The 21,089-nt window shown below is 38.3% G+C and overlaps 1 protein-coding gene across 4 annotated transcripts in view; it reads right to left on the bottom strand.

The window, feature by feature from the left end:
• Positions 1 to 21,089, bottom strand: part of CRPPA (CDP-L-ribitol pyrophosphorylase A) — a 61,001-nt gene that overhangs the window by 19,951 nt on the left and 19,961 nt on the right. For all 4 annotated transcript variants that reach the window (XR_014212650.1, XM_082193979.1, XM_082193978.1 and 1 more), the window contains exons 3-9: positions 18,903 to 19,052; positions 17,201 to 17,305; positions 15,124 to 15,169; positions 8,735 to 8,832; positions 8,031 to 8,123; positions 6,376 to 6,468; positions 4,882 to 5,004 (exon numbers count right to left, since the gene is read on the bottom strand). Coding sequence is in view for 3 of the 4 variants with exons in the window: in XM_082193979.1 (XP_082050105.1) it covers positions 4,882 to 5,004; positions 6,376 to 6,468; positions 8,031 to 8,123; positions 8,735 to 8,832; positions 15,124 to 15,169; positions 17,201 to 17,305; positions 18,903 to 19,052 (708 nt within the window). In the remaining variant the exon portion in view is untranslated. The remainder of the gene's footprint in view (positions 1 to 4,881; positions 5,005 to 6,375; positions 6,469 to 8,030; positions 8,124 to 8,734; positions 8,833 to 15,123; positions 15,170 to 17,200; positions 17,306 to 18,902; positions 19,053 to 21,089) is intronic.

Genomic DNA, 21,089 nt, shown 5'->3' with positions numbered 1-21,089 from the left:
AAACATGGCAATGTGCAAGAAAAAAGAGGAAACAGCAGAGTAGTTCATAGTGCCACACGTTTTTAAAAAGCTAGGAGAAAGCAATGTTTCATCAGTCACTGACTACAGTTAAAATGTGTTCACCTCTCAAATGTGACTTACCCTCATCACTATAAGAATAATTTAGTGCCTACAAGATGTGGGTCACAACATTGATTTGAAGCGGTGGAAACAATTGTGAAAAATAAACCTAAGATTTACTGCTAGTTACGCTTTTAAAAAGAACTGTTTAAAAATGATCCACAGGTGGTATTTGACACCAAGTAAATTAGCCAAAATGTCTAGAATCTAGATCTAAGGATGACTTATGTTGGAAGTGTAAAGAAACATCAGGTACATTTTATCATTCATGGTGGTCCTGTAGAATAATAAGAGAATTTTGGGAGATGGTATATAATGAACTTAAGAAAATGTTTAGAAGAACATTTCTCAAAATGTTTTTGGGAATAATAACAACAGAAATATCAAAAAATCAAATTACTCTTTGGATGTATGCGACCATAGACGCTCGAGTTCTGGTAGCACAAAACTGGACGACGTACCAACATAAAAAGAATGGCATCTTAAGCTATTAGAATATATAGAACTGGCCAGCATGACAAATAGATAAAGTTGACAAGAATTTGAAAGAGGATTGGATATTACATATAGATTACCGTATTTTTTGCCCCATTGGAGGCATCGCCCTATAGGATGCACCTAGGGTTTTTTTTGGGGGGGGGAATGAATAAAAAAAATTATTTCCCCCCCAGGCACGACCCCAGCCCCCAGAACAGCCTGCTATCCGCAAGCCTAGGGAGCCGCGCCGGTCTCCCCAGGTTTGCGGACAGCTGTGCGAAGCCCGGGCGCGCTGAAGAGTGCGCCCGAGGCTTCGGAATGCAGGCAGCTCTGCGCAACCCTCCAGAGGAAACCAAGGAAAAAGTGGAAGGGGAATTAAATACAAAGTTTAGGTAAGTAAAACAAATTGGAGGAATAAGCTATGTTACTAGTAATATTTATTTATATGTCATTTTTATGTTATTTTTCTTATTATCCTTATTATATAATACAGTATGCATTGATGATATGATAAAACAGAAAAGCAAAGAAAAAAAGATTTTTTTAAAAAAGAATAATTTAGTGCCTAGAAGTAATTTGATTTTTTTGGAATTTTAATGTTGGAAAGGCAGGATACAAATTGAAGAAACTGGTAAATAGGACAGAGGTGTATGCACATATTACAGTGAAGGATTACAGTGTAATCCTTCTAATATACAATACACAGTGAATATGTAAGTCTTCTGTGCTTTTTCTCTAGCAGGATGCAGCTTAAGAATACCAAACGCAGAAGCATTGCCAGGATATGTTCATCTTATTGAGTAAACACAGGTTTACTGAAGCCAGATGCAAGTAATTGCATTCCTTTTGAATTTGTGGTGGAAAATTCAAGAATTTATAGGCTGGCAATTATGGACCGAGTACAATATATTTATTTTACATATTGTCTGTTGCTGCTACCTAGCAGAAAGAACCCCCTTTCAGAATTAGCACAAAATTATACTTCATGGAATGAAATAGTAAACAGAAGCATTTAGCGGCTAAAGCAAAATTAGGTTTCCAGATAGATTGTAAAAATCAAATATAAGTGGTTCAGACTGTCAAAAATGGAAATTTGATACATTATGAGATTGTTCTTTTCCACCCATATGGTAGGAAAATGTTTCTCACTCTAACTCAAATACAATTGCAGACCAGTATGTATTTCTTCCACAAACTACATTCATAATTCTGAAGATTAACCCCTTCTAGGAGCAAGCACAGGTGCAAGGGAAACAATCTGTATAAAATGGCAAAACAAACCCTACTTTTCTAAATCTGTAGTGAACCACTAAGCAACTTTATGCACATGCATGCCTGCATACAATGGAACTTTCTCAGTGCATTAAACTGATTTCTAAGCATGGGTGATCTGCCACATGTGCAGGTATCAGCTACAGATATTAATAGGAGATGCTTCCAAGTAAATAACATTAGGTTCCGAATGTCAAATTATAACAGTCATTCCAACCTAAAGGATTAAGCAGCACTTAAAATGGAGATTTATGGCCACACCAGAGGTAGATGGGGGCTCTTAACTAGCACCAGAATAACCAGAATTTACAGATTTAGAAAAGTAGGGTTTGTTTTGCCATGCTAATGTGTCTGCTTGGCCTTGCTCACATTCCTCTGCATCATGGCCCAAGTAACTGCCCAAACCACAGTCTGTGACTCATGGTTTGCATGTACTGATAAACAGTGAGCTGGCACTTAACAGCTTTGGGCACAAAGCCTCTCTTTGCTAGCATAGTCATGATGAGATTGAATAGTCTGCTTCCAATTTCAATTAACCACAGTTTAGTGTTATAGCCAAGCTCTAAACAGTAGTTGGTTGAAACAATCAGCTTCATAACCAATGGTTAACCATAGTTTGGCTAGGTTTGAACACAAAACTAAGCAGGGGTCAGCCTTAATCTGAAGCAAAGCTTTCCAACATTAATGGAGGAGGAGAGGGAATGGGAAGCGCTTGAGCTAGGATTGTTCTTTATAGTCATAAACAATTTTTTATCATGACATGTAAATGTGGGCACTGAATCATAAGAGTCAGAAATACTCTGAAAGAAGACCTCATTCACACTATAACAATTCAGTAGAAAAGTACTGTATATTATTGTATAAAAGTATAGGCAGTGGCTATTTTGAGTGTCCCGTTGACACACGGCCACTGACATGTGTGCTGCTTTTGGCCTCAGAAGGGGGCAGAATGGACTTACAATGTCCCAGAATGCAAGTTGCCTGTACTGTATATGTTTCCTAAACCATTGGATATGGGCCTGAGAAATATCCATTAAACCATTAAACACTGTAGGCGATGTTGCGGCAAATGCCTCACAGGATTGTTGTGAAGAAAAGATGGGATAGGTTCATATACTCCACTTGGAGAAGGATTATTTGCAAAACATTTCTCTCAGTTAATTGATTTATCTTTCTGGAACAAAAAATCCTCAATGTTTTCCCAGCCAAAAGCAGAAAAAGTAAGGTAATATTAGAGAAGAATCATCCAGTATTTAAATGCCTGAAGTAGTCACACAAGTAATTTCAAAAATTAACCACAAATTTAAATGCTCTCCCACAAATTGAAAACAAAATACCACCCCTGATGAAACATTGGAATTTTTTAATGATAAACACAGCCCTCGCTTGGAAATGGACTGAGAAAGGGAAACTTTGCCTTTTTAGAATAAGCATTTCAAGCTTTAATGAGATTAGCCTTTCTAGGGCTTTCATTTACAAGAACTACTAAATCAGGCATCCAGTTTTTAGTTTGTACTGAAAGAAAAATGTACTCAAAAAGCTTTTACACATCTGCTGTCGGTATTCTTCTTAACCAAGTTTACCTACAGTTAAATGTAAGCCCTGACATCACCCTTTAAATGGCAATTCCTGCAGCAAACGTGTAGCATGAATGGTAGGAACATGCCCTTTAAAAAGCAGTGGAGAGTCACAGGGAAACCCAGAGCTCAGCGGGCCCTCTGGCACAAGTACCTAATGATTTAGACTAGATTCACATATGAATTGAACTTCAACCATGCACTGTGAAAGAGAGGGTGGAGAAGCTGCCAAGGTAACAACTGGATTTGTCTGGAAGCATAATTTCTGTGAACTGGTAGTCACACATCTAGTATGTGCATAGCTGAATTCTGTGAACTACGGCTACAATTTCTGACATTAACAAGCTGACAAGATGCCATCTATGTGGAGGTGCCAATTCACATAAACCACACAAATATCATCATATGTCCTGGCTTTGAGCCTCACACCCTGTTCCCTTCCAGCATAATCAAACAGGGCCTCATGCGTCAACCAGTCCTATAGCACTCCCTGACGATATTGCTATGTACGTGATCAAGTCAGGTATCTTGGATCCTTTTAGGATTTATTCCCTGCTTCTGCACTCTTATTGCATCACAGATTTGCCCTCATGCATTTCACAAGAAAATGCAGCAAGTGTCATCAACAGCAATGCAGTTGATTTTATTTGAAAGCATAGATTTTAGTGAAGATCTGTCTTTCTTGGTTTCTTACGCACAGAAAGTGCTGCTGTGACACACGAGATACGTTCTTGGCATTATACATGGAATTATACTTACTTGACACCAAGAATGGCTCTAGGCAATTATTCAAGGACTGACATTTAAACTGACAATTCCCCAGTGCAGAGTGTGATATATAAACAGAGCCAGAAGTAACTGTACTCCTGTATCCCTCATTATACTGGGATTACATGGCTTTCTCAGAAACCTACTTAGGCTTTTAATCACAAATTCCTCTCAGAACCATGAAGTTGGAAGGGACCCCATAGGCAATCCCATCCAACCCCAAGCTCAATGTAGGGAATTCAGAATTAGAATATGCTCAAAAACTGGCTGTCCAGTCTCCGCTTAAAGTCTTTCAGTGAAGAGAGGCCCGCCCCCACTTTGTTCCAGGTAATTGGTTCCATTGTTGAACTGCTCTTACTTTTAAGGTCTTCCTCCTAACGTTCAGGCTTCTTCTCCTTCCTAAACCCTTTTTCTTTTGTGTCAAGTCTCTCAGATTGTAAGCATAGGGGCAGGGACTTTTTTGTTACTAATAATCTGTAAACCACATTAAGGATTCTGCAGAACAACAAAAATGGAAAGGAACCTTTTCAACCTAAAAAACAGTTGTTTCATTTTTGTCACCTTTCAGATTTTTCAAAACTTAAAAAAGAATCAAATCAGGTGGGTCACAAAAATACATTCATAAATAGGTAATTCACAGATACTTCACATTTATTCAGCTACATACCTTTTGGTAATGTATACTGAGACCATATAGCAAAATATTTTTCTTTTCCACTTCCTTTGCAAATTTAGCAAATCTTTGCATTGCACTGATAAAAGACACATTTTCGAAAAAATCCAAGTATACCTAAGAAAGGGAGAGAAGAGAAAAACTATTTTTAAAAAATATTAATCAAATTCCCAAGAAACAAATAAAAAAGGAAAGAAAGTCAATTTATTGCTATTTAGAACTGCACCAAAGAAAACATTCTGTGAAATCCTTGGTCCAATTGTCCTAATAGTATCTGCAGGCAAAAAAAAGGACCTCTGGCAGAGAGGGAGGTCATTCCTGGATAGCAGTGAAACCTTCTCCCATTCCTTATGCTTTGTTGGTGGTGCTCCACCAGTGGTGGAATGAAAAAAGGGGTGGTTTGGAGGCACATCATGAGTGACCAAAGATCCACAGAATCTTAAGCTCTCTTGTTTCACTGGCATGCCTCTAAACTGAGCCTGAAACTAGTTCAACCCAAGATCTAGCATGGTTAATGCCCATCAACTGGAGTCAATGGGAGGAAGCAAAAAGGATACACACACAACCAGCTTCCACAGGATGGTTTCACTGCCACCTGGACTTAGTTAAAGTGTGACAGGTCTACCACAGATCTTCACACCATCACCATCAGTCGGATTAGTTTGGCAACAGAGGCAAACATAATCACACTTCCTAGGGAGCAAGCTTGACTGGACACAGTGAAACTTACTTCTGATTTACCATGCAAACAATTGCAAAGCAGATAGTGTGGTTCTCCGATACTATCAAAGAAAAGTACCATACCAACCCTGCTTACTATTTTAGTACATTGCTTTAAATGTTATTCTGGTTCAGAAATTTCCCTTTAAAATTTCAGCCGGAGTTAGAGGTGACAAGATACACACCACCAACGTGATTAGACAATCCTAATCTGGAAAAGCATGGAATTTTACAAGAAGTTGTTGGCATTCATCTGTCTCAAACACTATGTTAGCAGGACCAAAATGACATCCCCGGGGCGCAAGTCTAGGCAGTGTGTATGGAGGTCCTGGCCTGCCCAGATGACAAGACCCTTCTCCCAGCCTTGCTGATATGGTCCAAAGGAAAGCAGAGCAATATGGTTGGCACCAGCTTGGCTGCAGGAGTTGCTGGAAGGAGGCGTAAAGGGCACCATCCAACCTTCTTAAGGGCTCCACTCCAGATTTTTGTAGAGGAATCACAGATGAGAGCTGAGTGCAGGACCAAAGGTGGACAGACTATCCCAGAAGGAGCACAATATGTCCCCTGCCAGAGGCACTACCCCTCCCCTAAAACCCCATGCACCCTTACATTAAGTATTCAATAAATAATATAGTTTTGACTTGCCTCTACTTGGTATCTATTACATGTTACAGAGGTGACACTGATGCTTAAAAACAGAATCTCATATGTAGTCTGATGTATTAGAAAAGTTACTTTATAATATAATAATGTAATATATTAACCTACCGAGATAAGAACAACAGAGTATAAAAGAGAAGCATTTGTGTTTTCAAGTATTTCTACTAACTGATGTGTTTCTTGGAAGTTAGACAGGTTATCCTAAAAAACAACAACAACAAACAAACAGGTTTCCAGTTAAGAAGAATGCTTTCAAGATGCATAATGTACTTATTTAATTACACTATCAACTTCTCTTGCTCAGAGAGGCTGTGGCCTACCTCCCTCAAGCCTATACCCTACTGTAACAAATGAAGCACATGTAATGTAAATAAAAGGATATTATTCCCTAATTTACTACCTTCTCCCCTTCCTTCTGTTGTCTTTTTTGTGTTACTGTAAATCCCTCAGGGAAAGGACCTATCCCCTTGTACTTTATGAAGTTGATCTCCACTGAAGTGGTGCTATATGACCAATAAAATAACAATACATTTGTAGTATTGCACTAATATTACAACTGAATTCCCCTTTCCTGTGCATTGTAGGGTTACAGAATCTCAGGATTCGTAATGGACAAAAAATAATCTAAGCGAATTTTTCCATAAGGAAAGAAAAGTGCCTTTATGGAGCCACAAACAAATGTAACTTCACTGTAGAAGAGTTAAATTCTGCCTTGGCAACACAGCAGGTGCATCAAAGAAATATGTTGGCAGAGCAAATAGAAGAATGTATTTTTAAATAGCAATCTGTCTAATATGTTAACAATCATATAAATAACTTCTGATAAAAATCAATAATCTCATACAAACAAGCCAAGTTGCAACATAATGAAAAAACAGGATTGCCTGATTGGGGGAAAATGTCTTACTGATTACAATTGAGGTAATCACAGAGACACTTTGGGATCAAAAGCAGTAAAGATTTTGTGAAGTGTGTTATACTCTTTCAAATGTACTTAACTGTTTTCCCTAAAGTTATGGCTTTATGAACATAAAGCAGTACATATAGTGGAAATACTGTAAAAAATGAAATTTAAAAGACAATAGTTGTTCTAATTTAGGAATAACTTTCTACAATGTATTAAGAATATGAATACAGTGGTGCCTCGCAAGACGAAATTAATTCGTTCCGTGAGTTTTTTTGTCTAGCGAATTTTTCGTCTTGCGAAGCACGGTGTAGGAAAAGTTTTGGAAAAGCTTCAAAAATCACCAAAAACCTCAAAAAAGGCTACCACACCGCATTCTATGAGTTGCTCCTCGAAGCCAAGTCGCAACTGTATTAACGGTGTTAAGAAAAAGGAAACAAACTTGCAAGACGTTTTTGTCTTGCGAAGCAAGCCCATAGGGAAATTCCTCTTGCGAAGCAGCTCAAAAACCGCAAAACCCTTTCGTCTAGCGAGTTTTTTGTCTTGCGAGGCATTCATCTTGCGGGGCACCACTGTACAACTTTAAATGGGATGTATCTGGTTGTAAAATATATCAACATTACTCCGCCTGAGTCAACAGTCCAAGTATCAAGCTGACAGAACTGATTTCTACATATGACATATGGCTCTGTTAAACTAAAACCTGTCCTTCACAATTGCAGGCCTGAGTTTCATCAGTTTGACAACAGACCATGAAGCTTGTAAGGAAGCCAATTTTACCAAGGACAATGCATCTAAGTGATGCTGTAAAGTTAAAATATGTGCTCGGAGACTGCCTTTGATCTTCCATAATACTTACATTTATGCAAATAAAGTTGTAGCATTGTCCTAGTAATATATTTTGTAGATGACTTTCATTTTTGCAAAGGGAAGTTGATATAGCTTTAACCAGCTGAAAAGAGAAATTAAGATTGTATTAATGAATACTCCCCTAAACAATGTTGTTATCCTGCACATCTTAAACCACAAACCACTGAAGAATCCATGTGTTAACTACCACTTTTAAACTATGTAAGTAACACTTTGTATCATCATACTCATGAACAGAACAAGCATACTCAGGCTCAGCTCCCACAATGGTTTGATGTGAATTAGAAGTATTCGTTGTGGGAAATTTCTAAACTATGGTTTAATGGAACCAGGCCATAAACTCATTTCATGCCCAGCTATAGGCCTCCTTAGCCAGTCCAAGCAGAACACTTATCAAAATACTGGTCTGATCTGACTGTCCTGACTGACTGTAATAAGACCCAAGGAAGGAAGCACTGTATTAAATACCCTGGTACAAGGAGTGATTGATCAGCTGCATGTGTTCTGGGAATCTAAAAGGAAAACCAACTCAGGATGCCAATTCAACCCAAGCTATAATCATCCCTTGGGGGGGGGGGGAATTGCCAGAGGCCACTGCATTTAGTGGCATGCTAAAAAAAATACTTGTACATATCTTTCACATTGTAATTCTCCTTATGTTGATGATGTTGAGAATCAAAATCTAGTACTTACTTTCACATGACTCTTCAGTGTTTCATGAAGGAGAAATCCTACTTGCACGGCATCTTCCTTCATATTAGTGAGAACACAAACTTGTTGTGATATGGTGTCTAATAAAGAAAATTTAAAACGGCGGGGGAAAACAGTTGTTATCATCATAATCATCAATTCTCTAACTTATTTCAGTAAACAATTATTTTAGACAGGGTTTGTTTTTATAGAAAGAGGAATCGTGTTTTCTGCACTTGGAAAAACGGTTTTATGACAAGGGTTATATACAGGTAAATACAGGATTAGATATGTGATCAGCTACTATGAAAATACTCCCTCCCCCCAACCTGAGGATTGTTAAATTTAACTTCCTGGCTACTATTACAGATACCATCCCTATCCAACTCAAAGACAGCTCAAGTTTGTGAAAAATGAACTGACCATAAGCAGCCCAGTGTTTTATCCCATGGGTCCCTTTGGGAGGAAGGGTATTCCCTACTCTTTCTTTTTTGTGTTGTTTGGCAAACCATTGCATGTGTAAAAACCATGATTCAAAAGCCACTGTAACTCTGGAATAAAAATGAACTTAATAATATAATAAGCTTTCTCTGTTCTATTTCTGTTGGTGTAGTTTTGTATCCATTTCTCCCATTGCATCTGTCATCCCATCTATGTTACATGACCAAGCCTTGTGTTCCATGCACCCTCCTACTGCACACGGCACTTAATTACTTCCTCAGTTGCAGAAAACAATCGTTTGCATTTGCCCTCCAAAATCAGGCTTGCAAACAAGCTTCAAACCATGCTTTTGGTTTGAAAGGCAAGCACCAACCAGTTGGGATGCGAAGAGAACACTATGATTTGCCTCAAGCCAGGAAAGTAACCAATTACACAGAGTGTGCAAGAGGAAGAGTTAGTGTGCTTGTTCCCATATTGCATAACTATGATTTGGCACTGCATATGAACTGACCTACTGGGTGCAATATTAAGCAGCCAACAGTGCATGCAGGAGCAAAGCATTCACATAATCAAAGGACATTTTAACAGAAGCCCATCACTGAAAAAACAGGCAGACCAGATAACTGATCTGTTCCCCTATAATGACCAGCTACAACAAATAATAATAATTTCAGTGCACTCATTTTTCACCCCATCTGTTCATTGGCTACCTAGGATTACATTCTATGTGAAGAAATACTAATGAACAAAGCCCTAAGTGTATTTAGCATAAAAAACTTAGATATATGATTATCCTTTGTTACACAACTCACTTAATTCATGTGGGATTTGAGCACCCACACTCTATTCCTGTGGTGTGGGAACAGAGCAGAAGTTACCTACACTCCAGTACAGGAGCAGGGGGAAAGGGTGATACTGTCAATGCAAGTGCAACTAGGGATAAGTTAGATACCACTGATATAAAAGGAGTATGTTCATTTGAATGGAGGAGCATGTGGCTGCACAATGAGGTAGTACGTCAAAGCAGGGCATAATAAGTGATTGATTCCTTGGGGGCAGCCCCACTGTGAATATATTAATTTCTAAACATTAATTTCTCATTACTGCTAGAATTTGGGATCACATAATTCAGTAGTGAAGCAAGTGTGCAAGGCAGAGCTACAGTTCTAAAAATTATAGGTTCATTCTTCACCTATTTCTGAATGCACATTTCAAGGTATCCCTGAAAGAGAGACTGAAGCTTTACATGTTTCAACTGGAGGTTCAAATATATAGTTGCCCTAGGGGAAGAAATCCTTAAAGAGATTTTTTCAGGATGTTTTTGTACTATCCAGGTTCTAACTACTTTTCTAAATGAGTCATCCTAACTGCAGGATGAGGTTTCCCTATTTGCAGACTAATAATATGAGAAGGGGGAGAGAGACAGACATGCGCCACATTGTCTGCACATCCAGCAAGTTCTTACCTGTTTTACTTCAAGAGCATTAAGAATGCTTTTTTTATTATTGAACATGTTCTATTATTTTTCCAACATTGGTTGTTAAAGAAAGACAAAGCTAAAAAAATGGAACACCATTACACTTTAAGAAATCATTTTATGAAGATAGTGAATCAAATGTTTAACATATTGGAACCACATTGTTTGGTACTTGAATGATCATTATATTTTTCTTACCTACATCAGTGCTCAGTTTAAAAGAATGGAATGTGTCCTTTATCAACAGCTTATATTGCCTACAGCTGAAAACTTTAGCTAAGCTTTCCTAAAGCATTTGGAACTTGTTAGCTGTATTTGCATAGGTAGGATTACATTTGTAATACAGATCACCAAATACTGCTCACATAATTAAAAGCAGATGATATACTAATTTCTTTTAAACTCTTTAATGTCATATCTTAATTATGATTTGATCAATCACACTGGGAAACAACAAGGTATTATTTGCATTTATTTGCAGTTTACTGCTGCTCAAATGTCTAGGGAAATATTACTGAATAACAACTTAATGTTTGCACGGCGCTTTCAGATGGTCATAGTACTTCATATTCAGTATCTTACTGTAATCCTTATAACCACTACCATGTATAATTATCCCCATATTATGAGTAGCTGAGAGGAAATTTGGCTCCCTTAAGACCACCTAGTGGCTTTATGGCAGAGACAAGATTCAGTCCAGTGATTTCCTGGGTCATAGCTCAGATTCACAGGAATGGGGAGCCTGTGACCTTCCAAATGTTGCAGGACTACAACTCCCACCAGCCCCAGCCAGCATGGCCAATGGTCAAGAAGAAGAAGAGTTTGGATTTGATATCCCGCTTTATCACTACCCGAAGGAGTCTCAAAGCGGCCAACATTCTCCTTTCCCTTCCTCCCCCACAACAAACACTCTGTGAGGTGAGTGGGACTGAGAGACTTCAGAGAAATGTGACTAGCCCAAGGTCACCCAGCAGCTGCATGTGGAGGAGCGGAGACACAAACCCGGTTCCCCAGATTATGAGTCTACCACTCTTAACCACTACACCACACTGGCTGGTCAAGGATGACTGGCATTATAGTCCAGGGACTTCTGGAGGGCCACCGGTTTCCCATCCCTGCTATGATAACTCTCCCTAATCCTGGCTCACCAACAGGAATGGGAAAGAAATTTGATTCAGTTTGCATTTAAAGCCAAACCTATCAAATATGCGAACTGAAACATAGCTATCCTTCAAATTGTACACTCACAAAATTTTGCAGTGCCATTCTCCAGCCAGATACTTGTAAGACTCTAACTTGCTTAGCTTCCCATTAGGTACCATTGGACAGCTCTCATCTTCTAATAATGGATGTACTTAAACCAAGTTAATGTTTAAAAGTTTTATACACTGTACTGCTATACAAAATAGTCTTATATGATTATAAAACTGATCAGCTACTATATTATGCAAAATAAGAGGCCATTAAATCACAAAGTTAATATGATCATACTTCTATAAAGATAATGTTAACCCCGCCTCTCCTAACTGCACCTCCCTTTTTACATTGGATTCCCACATCCTCACTTTTTACATGATTGAAACAAGCTGGGTTTAAACACATGGATATGTCACATTATCATGGCCCTGGTGTAACATATATGGCATTCTCCTAGTGGTCTCTTATCCAAGTTCTGGCCAAGTTGTGGAGAGCCAAATCTCATCCCCTTTCATTATACTTGATCATACAGTCTGTAAGATAAGATGTATAGTTTGGCTATGTACAATCCTAATTCTATAGGAGAAGCTCACAACCACTGATTCAATCAATAAAACAGTGGAATGCATTTGCATTAATATAGCCTACAGAAATGGGTCAACTTCAAACACTTGCATACCATTGTAAAATCCCATTCCTAAATATATTACATGGAAAGAAGCCCCATTGTGGTCAATTTATATTTAGGGTTGGCATGTAACATTGCTGCTGTGCAAATATTTACATTTTCATAATTCTCATCAAGGGTTCAGTGAGACTGCAGCTGGGCTAGTTACTGAAGTTGTCACACCTACTGATTTATACACAGCAGCTATACTACCTAAGTACAGTCATTTCTAAGACAGTTGCCATTATGTGAAATGTCACCTAAGGAGCTATAATAAGTATAGGCATATGCTCGGAAGAACTGAGGAAAGGTGGCTTGAGAAGTATACAAATTCCCTTTTATACTATGTACAAATTCCCCTATACACACAAATCTGGAATAATTCAAGCAACCTAGGGAATATGCTATATTAATCTCATCTGTTACTTTATGTGCATTGAAGTCATTCACATAATTTCAAAGGGTGCTCTCCTACTATGCTGTACTCAGTGTAGACCAACTGCAATTAACTGACTTAAGTTAGCATATAATTTCTCAGCAATTAAAAATATATTTAAATGTCATTAACTTCCATAAGATGTTCAGAGAAAACTGAACATTAAACAGCTGGATAACTTTGTTGGAAATATTTGTAGAACAAAAAAAGAAGAAGAATTTGTATTCAAAATTCAATAGTCTTAATAGTCAAGTACCTTTGTGTGAAGACATCGTAGATTACTGACTGGTATAACATTTACGTATAGTACAGAAGCAGAAAAATCTGAGTGACTTAAGAAAATAATTTATAGAGTCATTATTTGAACAGAATGTACTACCCAATTGTACCAAAAGAAGAAGGTAAAGAAGAAAATAGAAAATATAAGATGTGTCTGGATATTTTTAGTTTCTACTGAAGTGACTAGTAGAGTATGTGCCAAGAAATGCTCATTGTAGAGAATAAGAAAATCCATATCGCTTCAGACTGGTTTGTTTATGTAAATTAAATTCAGTTTTTTTAGTCTTGGCATTGTTAACCAGTTTAAAAACTTGTTAGTCTGAGCTTGCACAGCAGCTGTGGGTGGGCGAAACAAGTCTGCACAACAAATACAATGTTGCTTTGCTTAGAGAATATCCCTAAATACATAGGTAAACATACAAGATGAAGTATGGTTTTAGCTCATTGTAACTAGTTCCGTATTTATTTGTAAATCAGTCCTTGACATAGGAAATCCCCATATTTAAGCAGCTACAATTGTTTTAGATACTTAAGTGCACCAGAAATCACACTTTCCCGTGACTCTTCTAAATGAACAAATATATGCAAAATGAGGAGCCAGGATCCAATTTCGCTTCTAATTTTAAGTGAAGTTTGAGTATCTCCTTCACACAGATGATTAACTTTCAATGACGGCCATTCAACTGAAAACCAGAGTAGTAGACTTAAAATTTAAACCACTTGAAGAATCAGGTCCAAATGTTTTCAGAATGCAAATAAAAGGCCGCAGTGTGGCAGAACCATAGTGTATCCACTGACTAATGGCTCCCAGGGCTGGTTTCCCTATGCAGGGAGAGGGAATTGCACAGAACAAGTCCCTACAGACACTGCAGATGAGAAAGCAGCTCAGTCAGGCTCAGTTGGTTCTCTTCCACTGTTTCTCTAAGAAGCTACACTGATTACTATCACCATATCCTACGAGGAACAGCAGCAGCTTGTCAGGAGTTTGGAGACAGAAAGAGAGATCTCTTTCTATCCAAACCAGTCTGCTAGGGCTTCTTCCTCTTCTTCCTCCTCCTGGCTGCAGACCTTTGTGACTCTTAGACCAGCTCCACAGCACTGCCCCCTGGGAAGTTACTGAAATTTGAACCTAGATTCTCCTACTTGGCTTGCCTTGATTCTCCACGTGGACTGACATCCTGCTTTGACTTTAGCAAGCTGTGTGCTGTATGTAGTCCAACACCCCAAAGACAGGTCCCTCCAAGAGATGGAGCTGGCAATACAGTGCTAGATGGGATTTGATGAGTTGGGACTTGCTGCCAAAGCAGTCAGAATCAAAGCCCTAATGTTGCAGATCTGTCTCAAATAAATGTGGAGTGCAACACTAAATGAGATGTGAGAATCTGTCATGGTGAAGTGTGAAGGTGCAAGGTGCTGGCAAGGTGAATGTTTACATTTCTCACTAAGAAAGAATCTGTAAAGGCACTTTTACAGCCTTGAAACAGAAGCCAATACAAGTTGAATCTGTGCAGCAGCAACCATGATGTGTAGCGTCACTAGCCATATGGATCTTCCACACTGCATCTCCCTGCTGGTGCAATGCCCATCCACAGAACAAAGTCCTCACTAATGTCTTGATTATGTACTTCCTGAAGTTCTGTTTTCCCCTTGGATAGGCTTTCATTTTGGTTGAAAGGTCAGCATTGTCTGACTTGAATCAGAGACAGTGCCCAAGGCCTATTTTCCATTTGCCTGGTTCCTTTATGCAACTTTACATGATTAAAGGAATAAGGTAAAGCTATTTATGTGGTTTTATTATTTTGCCAGTCAACTTTAATTTCTAGTGTTTTCACACACAAAATGTGGTTTCATCTTGGTGACTATATGAACTGGCAGACTCAAGGACAAGCACATACCCTTAATTAAAGAATCAGCTGCATACAGATCTCGCTTGTAGGTCACCTAAAGGACAGATAAACCTAATTAGTTCTTCCACAAGTTTTTAATAACACACACACACACACACACACACACTACCTAAAGACCATTTTCCACACTGAAAGACTGTCAACACATAATATTGTCATTTTATTATTGTTGCTATTTTTAGTAGCCTTCCATCTCAAGGCTATGTACAAAGCACAATGGATGAACTAAAAATCAGTTAAAACACACGCAAACACAAAATATTATTTGAAAAAACACACAGAATGTATGCATAAGGCAGAGACCTATTCATTCAGCTGGGAAAGCTTGTTGGGAGAAAAAGGTCTTCAGTTATTCCCAGAAAGTGCAGATAGTGGGTACCTGTTGTGTCTTGACAGGAATGTTGTTCCACAGAACAGGGACAGCCACACTGAAAGCTCTGCTCCAAGTTACTGTATTATATTTAATTATATCTTAATTATATCTAAATTATATTTAAAAAGCACTAGAAGCCATGAGAAAAAATGTAAATCAGAAGATCTTCCAAATCTGTATTTGTATTAAGCTTTAAAATCTGTTCGGTATTAATTTTATCATTCTTTTAAAAAATGGCTACATTTGGTTTACCCACATATGTCTACCATATTCTTTCTAAGAGTGTTCACCTTTATTCTGTTTTAGTGAAATAGTAAATTTACCATTTGCATATCTTCATGTCAAGAAGTTCATCTAAATTACTATGATAATTATATTGCTTCCCTTACTATGATAATTACATTATTTCCCAAAATCTAGAGTTAACATCTTTTATTTTAAAAAACAACAATCCTCTTTCTGTAATACTCTGAATGTATTACTAGCTCTGATCTAAAAAGTACTTTGGAGCAGGAGTGTTCTTTGAACAAGACACCTCATAGAGGAGAGCTCTTATGTCAGTTTTGGTAGTGAAACGAATAGGTTGCTCTGAAGCTCACATGCTTAAAACTGACGCCAGAAAATAAAGAGAAATTACCAAAACAGATTTTATTTATTGTGTGTGTGTGTAGTAACAAATGTCTTATATAAACTGAATATACTGCATAGTGATAAAGAATGATATATAAAACAGTTGCTACAGTATGATTTTAGCATAGACATAATAACAAAAATGTGGAAGGATAAGTCCTAGAAATTCCTTTAACACAAGATGTATACACTATTTTTTAAATTTAAAAAATGTATCTCCATTCATTTATAATTATGTCACATACTTTAATAATATTGTAGTAATCCTTGTTTTTTTAGAGATTAGGGGACAATCCAAATCCCCCTACATGGTGGCAAGTGCAGGAGGTGGTGGAGGGAGAAGCCTGAGTCAGCCTAGAGCTGAAGCCGCAACTGGGCCTGAAATAGAACCAAGGCAATCATAGGATGCAGTGAGAGTGGCTTGGGATCCAACAATACTTGGCTGGCCCAGCCCTAGCCCCTCCAGGAAACTGGTTTCGGGCTGCTGTTGACACTTCTGTCCATCCACACATTCAGCAGGTGAAGTGGAGTAGCACATGGACAGAATGACATGCCAGGAAGCTCTATTACCTCTATTCAACATATTAAAATATATATGTTTGATGTATTTGATATAAACACATCAAAATGTGTTGTTTATATAATATAATAGAATATTATATAAAAGAATATTTGAAGAGTATCGTTCTGTGTGAGCTAAAAGAGAAGTCTACCAAAGTTGAGCCATTTCCATAAACTTCCTTTCTTGAATCCTGCCTAGATACTTAAAACCAGAGGAGAATGGGTTTTCCTAAGAAAAGCTGGATCAGGCTGATGAGACAGGCATCTCAGTGAACAACCTGCATCTCAATTCTACATTGCAGAAGATTTATTACATTCATCTGTGGCAGTGAAAAGCGAGTTGGGCATCTTAAAAGTTCCAACATGGATATACAGCTTGTTATAATTAAATTGCATTCATGGTTTGTAGCATTTGAGCAGTATTTTTCAGAAGTGCAATAATGTAACTATCATCAACTTTGCCAAAGCTTCCCATTTACTAAAGAAAAATGTTGCTCCTACCTTCCATAAATCAGGGGGCCCTTCAATAAGTTTCGCATTTGTTTTGTTGTATTTTAGTGCCAGATGCAAACATTCTGTTCCATAATCCAGGTCATAGTCACTGCACTGTAGACAATGTTGAAACAAAAATCATTGTAGCCTACAGAATTTATATACAACATGGCATTTTAAATTACTGTTTCTCAAGCTTTACAAATATACAAAGTCGCAATTGTGTACAGATTGACTGAGCACCCTAGTCCAGGTGCAGTCAATGTTTGGCTAACAGACCTATATCAGTTGCATTTGTGTGATGAAATGTTACTGCCAACATCAGGTTGCGCCACCATGGTAATCACTGCAGAGGTCCAAATAAGCCATCCTGATCCATATAATTTTCTGCTTTATACTGTTATATGCCACATCAGAAGATGATAGCAGTTGCTCAGCTAACAGTATCAATACTGAAATTATCATATCTGTTTCAAATTTGGCCTACATTTGCAAGCACACACCATGAACGTTCTACTGTGCTGGCAGAGCTGTAACTGTACTTCTCCTAAACATGTATTTTCTAGTATAATGCCTCACAGCAACAGGACAGTGACCTAACATTATGTAACTTTGCCAATTTACTCTCAATAAACTGAAAGTGTTATGTCAAGAAAGGGCTAGATTATTTCCTGAGCCAAGATCTTCTGTAATTCTGTCCTTTGTTAACTGTGCCAGTGGAGAATTGTCAGAGTGCTGTTAAAGCCCTTTCAATTCTGACTATACTATGTAAGCACACTATAGCTCCTAAAATGGTAGAATCCCTCCTGTAATGCATCTGAGACATTCTGGAATACTTCAAAGCAATGCAAATTCACCAGTCGCAATTAGTAGCTTTCCCTCTACACATTCTTAAGTACGGTGGGGGGGGGGGCGAGTGAAAAACAGAAAAGCAACAGGAAAATGAGCTGTCCATAAATTCCTCAAAATGTTTGTTAAGATCACAATAACTAGCAAAATTTAAATCAGTATGAGGTAGATTGAGATGGTGAGCAGTTGTTAAGTTTACCTGGAACAAATACAGAATTTCAATACCTCTTTTTTTTTAGTGACAGCAGTAAGTACTGGTTTTCAGGAGTAAGAGAGGGCCAGTATTTTTAAAACTATTTTAAAGGCAGGTGGAATGGGTCCCTCTTTCAGTCCCTCTTTCAGATGGCAATTCCATCATGGGCAAATTTCCAGAAGCCACCTGCCAGTGGGGTGTGTGGGCAGAGGTAAAACTGGTCAGAGCCTTGGCTGTGACTTTTATCATTGTGCAATAAGCTGTATTCCAGCCATGCACAAGTCTGAGGTTTCTATGCACCCACATAGGGTGGTTTCAGGTTTCACCTTCCCCGATCAAAACAAAGAGAAGACACACTTAGTAGAACAAGCATTTGTCCATTTTGACTGCAGAATCAACTACACAGGCTGTACACACCCAACACATAAACCTTTACATCCATTTTGTGTGGATATTTGTGTGGAAGTTTAGTATATGTAACATAACATAATTATACAAAATGCTACCATTTGGTGGCAAAAAAACCAAAAATATAATTTATTAAAATGAATATTTACTAAGTCACTCCCCAAATAACACATGCAAGTCAGTTGCCTCTTACAGTATGGGGGTGGGGGTGGGGGGTTGAGGAGAAGAGTAAGTTTCTTTTTTAATTGCCAAAATTCTTACCTGATGATATGCTTGATGGATTATATCAAATAAGAATGCCTGAGGCATTTCACTTGCTCTGTACTTGGCACGATCTAGTGAATGGTCTAAACATCCATCAGCAGAGGAAGCAATAACAGTGGAGACAAGAGGACAGATTGCTCCTGCTGCCTTGGGAACCAAGAAAAAAAGGGGAGGTTAAACACAGATTTACATGTTTACCTTAGTTAATCTCTGCTTAAAGAACAAGTCCAAGCAAATTTAATATTTTGACTTCCACATACACTGTTGGCCTGATCCAGACAGACATTGAATTCTTCCTGATATATTGCACATCCTATTCTGCATGATGTCGATGAAAGTTGAGCCTCATACTATGGGAATAGACAGCTGCATGCATTATTTTTATCCTGTTGTAGCAAACAGTGAAAATTAACACTAAAACCTTTCCCAAAAATGTTTAGCACCAATCTTTCATATTTGTGAAAAACTATTGTCAGGGAACTGCCATCAGAGGGAAGAGGAGAGGTAAGACGCTCCAGTGATACAGGGGAGGGAACTAGCAAGGAGAGAGATAGAGCTTCCTCGGGGGAAGGAGATCCAGGGGACACCAGGGAGAAAGGGGAAGCTGAGAGTACAGCGGAGGGGAGGCTCCGAGACTCTTCCAGTGAAATCAGCGGAGAGAGCACAGGACCTCCGCTTGGCACGCCCACGCTGCGCAGAAGGCTTCCACGCAGAGAATCTAGGAGGAGACTTGGAGTCAAGCAACTTTTATGTTGGAAGAAATTTAGGTCACGCCCACTGACGGATTCTGCCAGTGACTAAGACAGTCGCGTTTCAAGGGCTGTCAAACCAGGGAAAGTTTTAGCTATACGACTAGCTTGGAGCAGTTTGCAGTTTACGCACAAGCAACCCCAATTCCCATTACAACTATCTAAAGCACACACATACCTATCGTATTTTCAGAATCTTCTATTTATGGGAGGCAAAAAGCTTACTTCATTATGGAGGCTGAAAAACCAACTGACAAATTATTTTGACTGTTCTGAAATATGGAATGAGTGTAACCATACCATGGTGGATAAATGGCAAAGTATTAATGTGAGCACTTCACCAAACCCAGATCTATATTTGAAACCATGACCACGGACATGTGGAGAAACAATCAGATGACCCAAGCCATCAAATTAAATATGACTCAGACTCTAGCGGATTTTTAAAAATAATAATAATAATAATTTTTCCAAATTATTACAAATCAAACCAAATTACTTTAATTTAATTCAATTTCATAAACATGGTTACTGAAATTCTGCTGTGTTGCCTTCATAGGCTTATAAATATCTTAGTTTCAAACGTTTACGGTAAGTAGTGAATGAATTCGTAGGACAAGCAATCAGGTAACAGTTATGACACAATAGACTAAATTTAGCCAACAATTCTACAACACTACACTGCAATATGTACTGCGTGATTAAGTATTTTGAACTTTAGGCAGAGACCACTTCTAAGCAACAGTCTTTACATCTGTCTCTTGCTCAATAAACATTGATAATTCAACTCTAGTTTCATTTTGTCCATCCTCTCTCACACACACACCATTTGGTGAATCATCAGAGCCTCCTGGCTATTCACCCAATTGGTCTTATTTTCAGTTCTCAATTTTCTTCTGATTGGCTTCAAGTGCCAGCAGTAATCATGGAGATAGTCAGGACTTATGCTTAGGAAAATAAGCATGTCTTAGTTGGGATCCTGTCCTCTACTGCAGCAGAGAAGAAATTGAGACGCGGCAGTTGTCTAGGACTGACTGTTGACAACAATGGTAGCATTATAATACACTTCCTCACTTACAGGCGTAACATTACACCACTGAAGGAAACGGGAGCGTTACCTGAGAAAGCACACAATACTGATTAAGCTCTGCTCTTCCCTTGCCATTCCCTAGTCCACCCACTTTTTGTCCCTTGTACTGATGCCAACGGAAAGGGCAGCAGTGATGTGATATATTGAGACTGAAATCTATCCCAGTGTATCTTCAGGCTGAGCAAATGCACAGGAACTTAGAAGAGAACCTCTCCCTGCCCAGGAGGCATAAATAAACTCAGGGATAGTATTGCTCTGTAAATGAATATGATTAATGTCTTCACATCCTAATTAATCAAACTCTTTCCATATATTACTGCACAGAAAATATTATTTTACACCATT

This window comes from Podarcis vaucheri, assembly GCF_965113315.1.
Source record: "Podarcis vaucheri genome assembly, chromosome: 12".
NCBI lineage: Eukaryota > Metazoa > Chordata > Lepidosauria > Squamata > Lacertidae > Podarcis > Podarcis vaucheri.
Note: the sequence above shows the minus strand (reverse complement) of the source record. Positions and strands in the feature narration are given on the sequence as shown.